General features: G+C 32.5%; 5 protein-coding genes and 1 long non-coding RNA gene across 6 annotated transcripts; all 6 read right to left on the bottom strand.

Moving 5' to 3' along the window:
* Positions 1–648: 648 nt before the first annotated feature.
* LOC146723203 (uncharacterized) lies at positions 649–2,046 on the bottom strand. Its single transcript, XR_014924692.1, has 3 exons — positions 1,690–2,046; positions 1,294–1,459; positions 649–834 (listed from the first exon to the last, which is right to left on the bottom strand). It is a non-coding gene; the product is annotated as an uncharacterized LOC146723203 (long non-coding RNA).
* A 468-nt stretch (positions 2,047–2,514) lies between these two features.
* Positions 2,515–4,322, bottom strand: LOC146723202 (odorant receptor 4-like). The gene is made up of 5 exons (XM_085482817.1): positions 3,517–4,322; positions 3,133–3,232; positions 2,935–3,045; positions 2,703–2,858; positions 2,515–2,568 (listed from the first exon to the last, which is right to left on the bottom strand). Exons 1-5 carry the CDS (start codon positions 4,299–4,301, stop codon positions 2,515–2,517), a joined length of 1,206 nt encoding a protein of 401 aa, XP_085338943.1. The 5' UTR covers positions 4,302–4,322.
* Positions 4,323–5,089: 767 nt separating this feature from the next.
* Positions 5,090–7,244, bottom strand: LOC114932786 (odorant receptor 82a-like). Its single transcript, XM_085482816.1, has 5 exons — positions 6,615–7,244; positions 5,946–6,178; positions 5,764–5,863; positions 5,381–5,650; positions 5,090–5,149 (listed from the first exon to the last, which is right to left on the bottom strand). Exons 1-5 carry the CDS (start codon positions 7,209–7,211, stop codon positions 5,090–5,092), a joined length of 1,260 nt encoding a protein of 419 aa, XP_085338942.1. The 5' UTR covers positions 7,212–7,244.
* Positions 7,245–7,677: 433 nt separating this feature from the next.
* Positions 7,678–9,660, bottom strand: LOC114932766 (odorant receptor 10-like). The gene is made up of 5 exons (XM_029305138.2): positions 9,041–9,660; positions 8,497–8,729; positions 8,305–8,404; positions 7,876–8,145; positions 7,678–7,795 (listed from the first exon to the last, which is right to left on the bottom strand). Exons 1-5 carry the CDS (start codon positions 9,638–9,640, stop codon positions 7,733–7,735), a joined length of 1,266 nt encoding a protein of 421 aa, XP_029160971.1. The 5' UTR covers positions 9,641–9,660; the 3' UTR covers positions 7,678–7,732.
* Positions 9,661–10,171: 511 nt separating this feature from the next.
* Positions 10,172–12,006, bottom strand: LOC114932787 (4-vinylanisole receptor-like). The gene is made up of 5 exons (XM_029305171.2): positions 11,455–12,006; positions 10,919–11,151; positions 10,735–10,834; positions 10,321–10,590; positions 10,172–10,237 (listed from the first exon to the last, which is right to left on the bottom strand). The coding sequence occupies exons 1-5, from the start codon at positions 11,995–11,997 to the stop codon at positions 10,172–10,174; spliced, it is 1,212 nt and encodes a 403-aa protein (XP_029161004.2). The 5' UTR covers positions 11,998–12,006.
* Positions 12,007–12,594: 588 nt separating this feature from the next.
* Positions 12,595–14,812, bottom strand: LOC114932748 (odorant receptor 82a-like). The gene is made up of 5 exons (XM_029305103.2): positions 13,720–14,812; positions 13,247–13,346; positions 12,985–13,095; positions 12,732–12,887; positions 12,595–12,657 (listed from the first exon to the last, which is right to left on the bottom strand). Exons 1-5 carry the CDS (start codon positions 14,526–14,528, stop codon positions 12,604–12,606), a joined length of 1,230 nt encoding a protein of 409 aa, XP_029160936.2. The 5' UTR covers positions 14,529–14,812; the 3' UTR covers positions 12,595–12,603.
* Positions 14,813–14,827: the final 15 nt, after the last annotated feature.

Below are 14,827 nucleotides of genomic sequence, written 5' to 3'. Positions count from 1 at the left end.
AAAAGCAACGAATTGTTTCTCTGAAAAATATTTTGATTATGCTAACGTTTATCAAGTTTTCTAATTACATATTTTATTTGACTCTGATATTTCTATTGTAACTTTTGCGTTCTTGGAAGCGATGTTGAAAGGTAAGTAAAAGTTTGATTGCATTACATTATGTATATAAATGTTAGTAAATGTTTTTTTTCTCATACGCACATGGATTTTTTCTTGTTTTCTACGAAAATATTTTAAGAAAAAAATTTTTACTTAAACTCTGTCTAAAATTTATTATTTTTATTTCAATATTATTTGTTTAATGAGGTATTTATATATTTATGGATAAATTTAAAATTTTGATAAATAAAAATGATTGGAAAAGATCGGCTGTTTTAACAATCTAAAATAAATTTGTATAAAAAGGTTTATTTTTTCTAATTTCTTTTTAATGTTAATTTTTAATTATTACTTATGTTGTCAATTGTTTTAAAGGAAAAATAATTAAACTTTTTATTTTTAAACTTTGCCGATAAACTGGACATAATTATAATTAATGTTTATGCTTTCGCTTTAAAAAATCAATGTTATTTCAATGTGCATATTGTTAATTTTATTTATTCTTCTTAGTTTATTAGAAATAATAAATTAAATGTGACAAAGTTCTTATTTCATTAATTGCATTAATAAAAGATGGATAATAATTATTGTGATGATTAAATATATCTTCACCAAATTCAACGTACTTTACCTTACCTTGTTTGGTGATAAACAAAAAATATATATTATGTTGAAAGTAATCCATATGAATCCAATGAGATAGTGTACGTTGCAGAATAATTGCCTTTCTTACTTCTGTAAATTTAATAGTTATATTTATTTTTTTAACATAATTTTGAGATTTTGTTTTTATTAAATTGTTATTATGAGATGCACAACATGTTATACGTTTTATTAAATCTCATGCCACTCTAATTATTGCTATACAATTAATTTTGTACACGATAATAATAAAATATTTTAGAATACATTCAATTATAATGGATTTCAGAACTTGTATGTTGTATAATATTCTGCATTATTTTCAAGAAATTAAATTATAATACAAAAGAGAATATAATTTTTTCGAAATATGATTATATGTATAATTATGTATATATTATATCCATATTATATTCATTATTATTTTATGTATATGTACATATATGTGCAATATTATTTTAAACGCATTGAAATTATCGAACTACAATAAAATATGTTCAACTACAAAATTGAAAAATTTGCCTAAGATACTTTAAAGATTGATTTACTTACGCATTTTAATTTGAAGAATTTTTACGATGATCACCAATCTCTTATTGAGCTTTTTAAGCTCATTTATCAAATCCTTTATTAAGATCATTAATATGTCCAGCTGTGCAAATATATCATGAAGAGGCCCGCATATCATGATTATGTACTTGATGAATCTTGAGAAGAACTGCATGAAAAATACAATTTTTTTTATTAGCGAGAATGACCTGCGTATCAAACGAAAGTCAAACACAGTCCAACTACAGTGAATTCTTGAATCATAAGATCAGGTATATTTACATTTATATATTATCGGATATTTTTAATTGGTAAAAATATTTGTCCGAGGTAACGTGCTCATTTGAAAAAAAATTTTTAATAAAATATATAAATATATTACATATTATACGAACGAACATCTGTCAGTTCTGGATCGTGATGTTGTAATTGCTTGAATTGGCTGGGTCTCGTGAATCCTCCATTTGCACAAGACAAATCTCTCACTTGAACTTCTCGTTGAGCAGTAATTAATTTGGCCATAACAGTGAATAATATGATGACTATTACTTGAAGTTTTATGTAAAGATTAATTCGCAGATCAGAGTAACACATAAGAAAAATTATCGACAATTTCGAACGTTTTTGGAAACGAAGATTTCATGTTTAACAAATTTAACAGACAAAACACGAACAGAATATAATTTATGTCGCGTTCATATAATTTTTATTTGCAAATATCTTGAACCCCTGATCTATCACGGTGGTGAAACGACGCGCGTTTACTCGCCACTGATCATAGTTGATCAGTTTTATACGATTCAAGAAAACTCGCGATTCGTGTGCGCTTGCGTGTTGAAGCAAAAACCGCGTAAAAGATAAATCGCTGATATTGCGTGCGTAGAAACTTTGAAAGGGATATTGCGCACGAGCTTGTTTTTATTTACCATATTGAAGGAAAGCTTTTCCCGGAAACTACGAAAAAGTTAACATCTGGAAAGTAAGTTTTCTCGTGAAAACAATGAATGAAAGAGATACACATGTCTTGAATTCTGTAATTTTCTGTAAAAAATATGTAGAGAATATATAAAATAGATGAGATTTAATTATATATACATACATATATATATATATATATATATATATTATTTATTTCTATTGTCAATAATAAATTTTTCAACAATATTAAAATATATAGAATGTCTTAAATAAAAATTTATCATCAATTCCAATTCTTTTTGCTATTTATTCAGTAAGTTGTCGAAGCAAGTTCAAATAGACCGCAGCAGATTTAATTACCTGAAATAATATTTATAATCTTTAAGCAATTAGTCTTATTAGTCAATAATAAAACATTAGAGTTAAATTAATATTATTTAGATAAAGTATTGTATTGAAATATTTGTTCATATTTCAAATATTCTATTGCTCACATCACCGAATGTCTTAAAAGACAGATCAATAAATTTTCCAGCTGTCATTCGTGGTGGCACATTCGAAAAAGCTGTTACTAAAACTAAATCTTGCGCCATATTTGTCGGAAGACGATACCAGTCGAGCGTGCAAGAAGTTAAGCTTATTTCTTCTGCCTGCCACGGATAATCGTAATAATTTTGCATGTAAAAAATGTTAAATAAAGTCTATTAATTATATTTGTAAAACTACCTGTGTCGTTATGTATTCTCCAATATAACATAAAATAAAAATATTAATGATAACAGACGTAAGAGCTGCTACGTAGGAACACAGAGCCGCTATGTTTTTATCTTCCCATTCCTGGGAATAAAATTAATGTGTATTCGTGACTTGCAACGTATTCGTAGAAATACAATGCATTTATTTGCATTTTATTTTTCTCTTTACCCCTATTATACAATATCCCGTAAGACATATGATCGTGGTACACCCTACTATTTCGACTAAGCTACTATAGCGCAAAGTATTCTCCACCAGTTGCAAGAAACTAAAATGCAATTATCAAATATATTTGGGATTCAGCATTAAGGAACGTGAAAAAATAAAAATATATAATATTGTTGAAATTATTATTTAAAAATATAAATATATAAAACTTCACAAAATCAATTAACTCCGATAATCGTAAAAAATGAAATTTAATGTCAATATCTGTAATTAGAAAATTATAAATGCTTTCAGAGTGTTCGTATATTTTTAGTATTTAATTTTTAGCATTTATATATGTGTCAATGTGAAAAGTAACGTGCCGTGATAAAACCAAGGACTTACTTTCGTATTCTTATCTGATGTTCGATTATGATTGCCAGTTTAGCAACGATATTCTGCTGTTCACATTCGTCCTTGTTGACGAGATCCTCCATCAAACGCATCAGGATCTCCATCTGCGCGCACGCATGCATCACGAAGACTGCAGCAAGGCCGCAAATCGCTACCGTGATTGTGTACATGACGAAACCACAGAGGCACTGCAGGAGAAACACGATTTCGTAGGCAGGACTATTTTGCGGATTGAAAAAAACGTAGTAACCGGGGCAGGATAGCGGCCGGATCGTGACGTTTTGATCAGTAACGATACTTCCTTTCGATAGAGGCATTATCGTGTTGTAAGACAGTCCGCCGCAATACATGAAAGTGCAACACAAGGTGAACAGTCGTCTTCCGGTATTGGCTTTGTCCTGCATCATTTCTCGCGCATCGCTGACCATCATCGTCCTCCAATCTTCCTCGATATGTCGCAGACAACGTCTGATATTGCACTCGTGGACAATAAGATTACTGTACTTGGCGATCGCCATGATTGAGTACAGGATCGGTGGCATCATCTTCATTCGTTCGCGCGCTCCATCATCGACAAACATGTAATATAAAACACCTGGTACCATATCGCAATGGAGGAGAAAATAACAAATAATCACAAGGAAGATATTTGTAACTTTCTCGATTGTGTTTGGTCGTCTGTCAGTCAATGGCCAAATACCAAGCATGCGAAGTACAACGTGGCTTTGCTCGACGACATATTTCACGTCCTTTTTATAATGTTGATTGTGAATCATTCTGATAATTACAATTTCTATGCTTATATAAAAGTCAGAAAATGACAGCTCTTTGAAATAATATAAGAACAGTACACACAAAATTCTATGATCGCGAGATATAAAGAATATATGAGTAGCCAGAACCGAAATTCTTAGTTGACCACTGTAGTTAGAATGAAAAATGTCATTTGTTAGATTCATAATTCGATTCTGCTAAGCCGCGTTTCGATTTATGTATATCGTAGACTAGCATTTCACTTGCGCCTGCGTACATTAAAAATTAAAGAGCCACGTAGAGGAAGCAAGGTAGTCATTGAAAACAGTTTTTACGATTGATTTTGCACGCGATGTGATTTCTCTGAACATATAGTTGTGTATCGCATGAGAACTTTGACTTTGTAACTTGAACTTTGAGAGCATTTACTTTCAAGAAAATAAGGGAACTTTATACTTTGACTTTATCGAGATATTTTGTTAATAATATCAAGTTTTATTGATAAATGTGTATTTTTTAAAATTATCTTTATCAGTGAGATTGTTTATATTTTACTATACAGGTAATGAAATATTTTAGAATATTTGTTATTCCTTCTCCTTGCTTATATTTTTTATCAGTTTTAATTTTTATAATAATTAATAAAAATTAATTTTTTAAAGAGAGATAATTTATTAGTTCGTAAATGTTGTACTAACATGTGCATTATTTGTTTAATTCAACAAATAATTATTTAATTCAATAATTAAAAAATAATTATTTGCTATAGATATTCTAAAAACTTTTTTTGAAATATCATCAAGTATGTATGTTAATCTCGTGAAGAAAATTCACGAAGCAAATTGAAATACGCCATTGAAGTCTTTAAGATCTACGGTACATAATATCTTATTTTTAATACAGAAATTAGAAAGTGCTAACACTTTTTAGATACATGTTTTATTGAGATTTATTAAATATATAAATCTGCCAGTCAATGACATTTAGTATCGATTATCTGTAGTTTATAATCCGTGAAATTGGTACAAAACTCAAAATCATTATGATACATTTAAGTCTTAATTATATATTGTGTCTTAAAACGCAAAGCAATGTTACTTACGTCAGAGAATGTCGTCAAAGTCATCGCTACCATTTTTCCGGCAGTGAGCGTCGTAGAATATCGGGACATCAAAATCGGCATAATTAATTCAATTGCTTTTTTCGAAGGAATTTGATACCATTCAATTTCATAGCAAGCGGTACCCACATTCTGGCAGCGTTCTTTGAGTAAATCGCCGATATAACAGACCAAAAACACGTTGAAAATGACGGAAGCGAGTCCGAAGATATACATTGAAATCTGAATGAACGACTCGTTATTATTTAAGTCCTGAAAGGAGAAGAAATTACTAATGTTTAATAAACATAAAATTTTAAAATTTATCTTAATAAATCTAAATCATCTATATTTTTGCTTAAAATTTCTAAGATTGCGCAACGTACGGTTATGATGTAGTAGCCAAGCAAACATATGTTACATGAAGCGTTTATAAATTCCACGAGACATATCTCGGTAAATAAATTGCTTATATCAGAAACCAATCTAAAAAATTGCAAAGCACGTGTCCATAAAAATTGAAAACGTTGCTGTAATTTCCATCGCGGATCAATAATCGACTTATTACCTTAGCAAACGCAAATGCCGAGTTACCGCGGTAGCTATTCGGTTTTCGATGGAACCGTTACTGTGTTTACCATCGTTCACAATATCTTGAAAAAATGCTGTTAACACGTCACATTGACCGCACACATGCGTGACGAAATGAGCCATCAGACTGCAAATGCCGCAGAATGCGCTATAGGCAGTGCAACCGGACAGAAGTTGAAAGAAGTACACGATTTCATACGCAGGACTAGCCTATGCGACGATACGATAATTTATTTGCGAATATAATATAAATATATATAGAATGCGTTCCATTTTCTAGTAAATTATTTTTTTAATTCTCAATATTGAGTCTCGTCGTTCTTAGCGAAAATCGAAAAGGATCATCACTCATTAAAATTTTCTAATTTTTATTGGCGTTTTTATAAATCAATTTTGAATTAAAATTTTATTGAAATTTACCTAAACTTATTTAAACATATAATTTTATAATCTATTTAGCTACTTAAAATTTAATGCGTGAAAAACTTATCTCTTTTAATTGTTTGTAATTTGAAAATTTTGCCAAAAAGAATTTACCATTAAAAGGAAAATGCACAAGAAGATTAAAACTTGTTTTAATACAATTAAAATAAAAAATTTAACATCAACGTTAATGTTACGACTTACCCTGCATTTCGAGGTTTACCTTGGAATCAAACACGAGAAACTCGCAGGGTGATGGATGCACTCTCACGGTAACGTTATCCTCATTGATCGCATTCGGCAAGACCATAGGTAACATATAATACAATGCGCCGCAGCTAAACATGAAAGCTACAGAAACGATGCCAAATGTTCGACCCGTTTTGGCATTCGCCAGCATGATGTCTCGATCCTCGGCGATTATCGTGGATCGCCAGTCATCGGTTACGTGCTCGATGCAGGACTTGAGTCGGTCTTGATGCCATAACAGTAAAATGTATCTCGCGAAGATCGCCATCGTGAAGAGTAACGGGCAGATCATGCGGAGTATCAGAAAGGCACTCCACTTCTCCTTGATCATTTGTACGATCATCGGCACGATGGTGAACAATATGAGGAACATGCCGGTGGCCATGTGTAGCTTGTGTAAAGCTATTTTAAGTCTCGAAGTGTCGTCCAACGGCCATGCACCGATTGGCTTCAACAGGCAGATGCTTATTTGGACGGCGTAATAAAAATCCGAAATGTGTGATTCATTTTGTTTCGCTGTTACACTGTCGTCAAGCGCGTTTGCTAGTTGCTTCTGGTTGATCATTTTCATGATGTAAAGGCGCTGTCCGCTCGATCTGTTCTATCTGGATCGTCAGAATTTCGCGGATTTCTGCTAGAAAGCATGCGCGCGATCCGTTCGATGAACTCCTGCGATCTTTGTTACTTTGATGACTGGCAATTTGCATTTTATAATGTACTTGGTTGAGTTTACGAGGGAAACAGCGCAGCTGCGATTGAAATAAATCGGAAAAGGGTAAGTATACGGACGATTGTTTAATGCAATGATGCGGTATACTGGGATAGAATAACTCTTGTTTGAGGATAATAGCTGCAAAGTTATTGACAATAATTCTGATATTTTCTCATATTTTCGTCAGAAAACTCTACAATACGTGAAAGTTTTTCTATACAACTCTGTGTTATACATTACTTTAATATGTTTCGATTTGATTTTTATATAACAAGGATTTTATTTAAACATATTTCTGAAAATATTTATATAATCTTATTCACGCGATATTTCATTTTTCTTAATTACTTCATCAAAAATGATCGGAAACTTATGTACATTTACATATCTCGCGAGGAAACTTCGCGAAGTAAATTAAGATATGCCATTGACGTTTGTAGAATCTAGAGAATAATATGACATTATCAAAACACTTATGTGAAAAATTAAAATTGTTCTGAATAATGAAATTTTGCGTACTCACATTAGAAAAACTACTCATAGTCAGTTTCACCATTTTTCCGGCAGTAAGCTCGACCGGATAACTCGACATAATAATCGGAAACATCAAGTTGCGTGCCTTGTTTTCTGGTAAACGATACCATTCAATCATGTAGCACTTAATGCCTACTTTTTGGCATCGATCTACGAGCTGTTCGCCGATGTAGCAAAATATGTATATGTTAAACGTAATTGATATAAAGGCGATGAAATATACGGAAATTTGTAGCATCGATGCCTGGTTATTCCAATCCTAATATGTTAGAAATACAAATAATAAATATAACATACTTAAACTATATTCATATTTAATAATACGTTTGTCTTTATAAATATAATAATAAATATGTATTTTATCTGATAAACTAAAGTAGCAAAATGTCGAAATAAAACTGCAATAATATTGATGTACCATAATAACGTAGTAACCAAGTAAACATATGTTACATGAAGCATTTATAAATTCCGCTAAACATATCTCGTTCAATACCTTATCTACGTCAGAGACGAATCTGAAATTCAATATAATACTCGCAGAAAACTGCAAATGGAAAATAAATGACAACAAAATCAAATCAATTATGAACTTAATTAATCCACTCACTTGAGTATTCGAAGATGATATATTATAGCGGTACTGATCCTTTGATCGACAGTCCCTCGATTTCGATTGCCACCGTCGATCAATTCTTCGAAAATACACATCAGGATTTCGCATTGGCCGCATATATGAGTAACGAATTTGGCTGTTAAACTACAAATGCCGCAAAATACGGTATATGCAGTGAGACACGCTAAAGCAACCAATACATATGCAATTTCATAAACTGGACTGACCTATACTGGTAATTAAAAGAACACGAAATTGCTAAAAATTCATAATTCCTTAATTATACATAATTATTTTTAAGTTAAGAATTCTTATTAATATATAATATTAACACAATATATTTGAGCATCTATTGCTAAAGAAAAAAATATATATAATTAACTTATTATATAAAAAAGCTTTTTAAAAATTGTCTAAATGTCTTTTTTATAATGTAAAAATGAAAGAACGAAAATGCTATAATTGTAAAATTGAAAACATATAATATAATTCTAACTGTTTAGTCTGTAAAGAACTTAACGTCGTACGTTGCATTCACCTGGACGTTCACGAATACCAGCTCACAGGGATTGGGGAACGATCTAATCGTCACGTTGTCCTCCGTAATGATGGGTGGCAACACTAAAGGCATGCAGGTGTAAGGTATACCGCTGCCGAACATGAACGCCGTGGAGATCATTCCAAAGAAGCGTCCCGACTTGGCGTTAGCTAACATGATCTGGCGATCCTCGGCTATCGTCACGTTTCGCCAGTCTTCAGCAATGCGATCGATGCACGATTTGATCTCATCCCGATGGGACAGCAGCAGCAGATACCTCAGAAAAACGGTAACTGTAAATATCAGCGGACATGCGGTTCTGAGGATCTCGTAGTAGCTCCATTTCGTGGTAATTATACATAAGGTCCACGAGATGATCGTGAAGAGTTGAAGAAACATGGCGATGCTGATCGATACACCGTGAATGATAATTTCTTGTATAGTAGCTTGCTGTCGCAGAGGCCAGGCACCGATCGGCTTCAGCAGGCTGATGCTTACTTGAATGGCATAGTAAAAGTCCGAGACGTAAGACTGATTCTGTTTCATTACGTCGACGGTGAGCGTGTTTGTAAAGCCGTTCTTTGATTTTCGAGCAACCATTTTTATTCGATGTAACGTTCCTGCCAGCTCGATCTTTACTATCGCGGAGTAAAAATTCAACGCGTATTTTCTCCTACGAAGCATGCGCGGCCCGTTCGATGAACCTCTCCGATTCCCAAGTAAAAGTCGTGACTTTGATAACTCGTAATTTGCATTTTTTAATGTTGTCAGTTTATAGGGAAACAACAGCTGCGGTTGTGGAATAAATCAGGAAGGGTTGAACAGAGTTTACCGCGATGATGTAGCATCGGTGGAAACTTACGTCCAAGGATAATCGCAAAGTTACTAACATGTAATTCTGATATTTTCTGATATTTTTCTCGAAAAACTTTACGTGTATTACGCGTAAAAGTTTTTTTTTACATAATTCTGTGCTTCGCATTATTCTTATGTCCCACGCGAGATCTTACAAACTCAACTACATATATTACCTAGCAGATTGTTCGGATATTTCTAAAAATATTAATAATCTTTGCGCAATATTTTATATTTCTAAGTACTTTAAAAATTCTCTCTGTCATCGTTGCACATTTATGTATTTTCTCGTGTGACAACTTCGCGAAGTAAATTGAAGTACGCCATCGACGTTTTCAAAATCTAAAGCATAATATATGGCATCAATATTTATGATATTTATAATTCGAGACATTTTCAATAATGGTGAAATTTAGCAAACTCACGTCAGAAAAACTGCTTATAGTCATTGTCACCATTTTTCCGGCAGTAAGCTCGACCGGATAATTTGACATAAGCATCGGGAAAATTAAGTCGCGCGCCTTATTTCGTGGTAAACGATACCATTCTATCATATAACATTTAGTACCTATTTTCCGACAATGATCCACAAGCTGTTCGCCAATGTAGCAAAATATGTATATATTAAAAGTGATTGATATAAAAGCAACGAAATACACGAAAATTTGTAGCATCGATTCTTGATTGTTCCAATCCTACATGTAATAAGATTAAAAATGCGCAACTAATACATTATGTAGATAGATATTTGTAATATAATTAGTATATATTTACATTATTTTAGTGGATAATATAAAATATTAAAATTTTAAATCTTATTACAAAATTAATCAACATACCACAATAACATAATAACCAAGTAAACATATATTACACGAAGCATTTATAAATTCCGCTAAACATATCTCGTTCAATATTTTCTCTATGTCAGAAACGAATCTGAAATTTAATACAATACTTGCAGAAAACCGAAAAATGGAAAGTAAATGACAATCAAGTCAAATCAATTATGTCGTTACTCACCTGAGTATTCGGAGATGCTGTGTTACAACGGTACTGATCCTTTGGTCGATAGTGCCTTTGTTTCGATCGCCACCATCGATCAACTCTTCGAAAAAATATATTAAGATTTCGCACTGACCGCACGCGTGAGTAACGAATTTAGCTGTTAAACTACAAATGCCACAAAATACGGTATACATAGTACAACACGATATAGTTTCCAATGCATATACGACTTCATAAATTGGAGTGACCTGTACGTGATAATTAAAAAAATACGAAATTGCTAAAATAATTATAATTTGCTAATTATATATAATTATTTTTACGCTAAAGATTTTATTAATTGCAGCACATTAACATCATATTTCTTGAACAAATAAATTTTTAGAAATGAATCGTTGAAAAAGAATTTTTTTAATTTTCTAGATCTGGATATTTTTCTTATAATAAAACAAAAAGGAGAAAAGGAAGAAGAAAAATCTGAATAATTAAAAAACATAATGTGTCTTTCGAGTCTTTGAATGAAAGAATTTAACGTCGTACATTGGATTGACCTGGACGTCTAAGAAGATCAACTCAGAGGGATCGGGCAGTGATCTAATCGTCACGTTGTCTTCTGTAACGACAGGTGGCAACAATAAAGGCATAAAGGCATAAGGTATACCACTGCCAAACATAAATGCCACGGAGACAATGCCAAAGAAGCGTCCCGTTCTGGCGTTCGCTAGCATGATTTTGCGATCTTCGATTATCGCCACGTTACGCCAGTCTTCAATAATACGATCGATACACGATCTGATCTCGTTACGATGAAATAATAACAGTAAGTATCTCAGAAAAACGGTAATTGTAAATATCAACGGACACGCAGTCCTGAGAATTTCGTAAATACTCCATTTTGCAGTAATTATACATAAGATCCACGGAATGATCAAGAAGAGTTGAAAAAACATAGCGATAACAATTGATAAGTTATATGTAATAATTTCCATTTTGGTAGCTTGCTGTTTCAACGGCCAGGCACCGATCGGCTTTAACAACCAGATGCTGATTTGTGCAGCATAGTGAAAATCCAAAAGCCATTTCTCGTTTTCCATAGGAATTGGATTCTGTTATAAATTCAGCGTTCGCAATCTCGAGTACAATCTTAATGACAATTCAGCGACGACTGACACTCAAACTCAGAGACATAAAGGGTTGTCGGTAAGCATGCGCGAGATGCGCTTGACAGTTTTATGATCAAAATGATGAAAACGATCCCCCGTCATTCGTGACTTGCACGTTATATATAGAATGTTTCAGTGAAGTTGAGAGTTTGAGAGAAAAGTACAACTGTGGTCAGAGCGAGGGGATACTATTGATGTTCCTAGAAACTTTAAAAACGGAGGGAGCATTCTACGGTCTCAAAGTTGTTTTGTCGATTCTATCATAGAATTGTAGTTTTCTTTCTTACTGTGGAAAAAAACCGTAGCTAAAAGTGTTCACATAGTATATATTAAATATTATATATTAAATGTTATTTAAACTAATAGTTAGTAATAATATATTTTATTGGTTGTTTAATTCCTTAATGTCGTTTGATGCTAAATGATAAATGCGAGTAAGTGTTATATATAATGTGAAAGGGTGAAAATAAGAATTTGATATATATCTCGAGTAAGATAGTCAATATTGCAGCGAATGATATTTAGGATAATCACGTTTTACGCCGCAACCATTCGAATGAAATTAAGATACGCCGCTGATGTTTTGCATACCTGTAAACATTCGCGAAATAATCGAGCAGTTTGAATAAAATTCAAATTAATGAGTAACGATATAAATTACTTACATCGCAAAAACCTTGAAGAGAGATATCAAATATTTTACCAGCTGTCAATGTTGATGGACGATTTGATCTGATCATCACCATGACTAAACCATTCACATTCTTCGCAGGAAATGCATACCAGTTGATACAATACGACGCCTCTCCGATTTTTATGCTCTTGTTGATGACAAAATTAAGTGTAAATATCGAAAGTGTTATATTAATATGGTCACATTCTTTGATATTTATTAAAATAATTATTTGCCAGATCTACCTCCTCTTTAAGACGATCACCGATAGATGATAAGGTAAAGACGTTTACTAAAATTGAAATTACTAAAATAAAATATATAATTGTACCAAATATTTGATTGTCTTCCCATTCCTAAAATAAATTTATTCGTAAAAGCAATATATATGTTGTATATACATATATGTGTATGTATGTTTAGATATATATATAAATATTATGTATAAAAATTTAATATTAAATTCTACAAGAATTAATCGACAATGCGAGAAATATTTTAAAATACCTTGAGAACGCCATATTCAAGAAAACATATGATAATAGTGCATCCAACCATTTCGGATAAAAAGACAAAGTTGAATGATTTTTCGATCATCTCAGTAAATCTGTAATAGATAAATATAATATTTCAAATAAAAATTGTTTTGAAATAACAATTATTACAAATAAAAGTAAAAATAAGTTAACTCAATAGCTATATTGCACAAGAAACATTATTTACTTCAGATAATATGAAATAAAAATCAAATTTATTTAGAATGTATAATATAGAAGATAGTAAAAATAAATTCTGATATATAAATATACATATATCAAAAATAACTTATATATTTAAATCCCGATAAGTATATATGAGTGTACGTGTTGCGTGTGAATCTCAATTATATTAATAATAAAAATAATTTTCGTGATTAAATTAACATATATTGATATTGTTAATGACACATTTGATAAAATGTTTGCACATTCTTTGCCAACCTGAGAGCTCGCATATGATGTACGACTATCTGACCAAATCGTTTGTGAAGATCATCAGTTTCGTTGTTCAAAAAGGTTTCGATGTGTCTGCGGCTGATCTCGAACAGACAGCAGGCGTGCATTATGCAGGTAGCAATCAAGCTGTAAACGCCACAGTTTGTTGATAAAATGAGAGTACTGAAGATGATCTGTGTGACGAAGAGGATCTCGTAAAACGGCGAACTCTCCACCACGAAAAAGATGTAGTCGCTGAGATATGGCAGAGGCAATTGTGTCGTATTATCCTCTCTGACAATCTTATCCGCCACCAACGGCATAATTATGTGGTAAGGCAACGCACCACCATATAATAATCCTATGTACATAATCGTTAATTGTCTTCCCAATTTGGCGTATTTCACCATCACTAATCGATCCTCCTCACTTTCCACGTCCCTTATTTGAATCTCCATTTCTTTCAGACAATACTTGATGTCATCTTTGTTGATGATCATCGTCCAGAATTTGACGATACCCAGAAGACTGAATACTTGAGCGGCTATCACTTTCATGTATCTTGTCAAGTCCTCCGCATCGAAGAAGGTATATATGACATGTGGAACAAGTAAAAAACACATCAAACTAAATATGAAGCTCGTCCAGAAAACGTATCTTATCTTCTCAAACGTGGAATCAGTCTTGTAAAGAGGCCAGACACCAACGGGTGTTAACAAGATTTTTGCGACTTTCATCACGTATTCCATGTCGGACCTATAATTTATGTTTCGAAACAGTGTGTGGCTGGCGTCGGTTGGTAACATGTCTGCCATTTTTTATAATTGCTCGATTGCGTTTTGATTTCAAACTATTACAATCAGAAGAGTTGCATGGGAGTTGACCGTATGAGCGCTTGCGTGTAAAAAGTTCCCTTGCCGTAGCAACTTTGTGTAGGGGCTATCTTCTGAGAATCGTCGCAACTTCGAATGGGAAGGAAAATGTGCATAATTTCAATGATTACGCAAGCGCTGTAAGATAAAAAATGGGAGATTTGCTTTGTCGTGCTGTCAAGAGCAAAAACGTACAGTATTCACAATGTGATATATGTCTGCTACTCAGAAAATCAAAGTGA

The sequence above is a fragment of the Nylanderia fulva genome, unplaced genomic scaffold (genome assembly GCF_048542155.1).
Source record: "Nylanderia fulva isolate GAGA-0341 unplaced genomic scaffold, ASM4854215v1 Scaffold22, whole genome shotgun sequence".
NCBI classification, from domain to species: domain Eukaryota; kingdom Metazoa; phylum Arthropoda; class Insecta; order Hymenoptera; family Formicidae; genus Nylanderia; species Nylanderia fulva.
The sequence above is the reverse complement of the archived record's forward strand: the minus strand, read 5'-3'. Positions and strand labels throughout refer to the sequence as shown.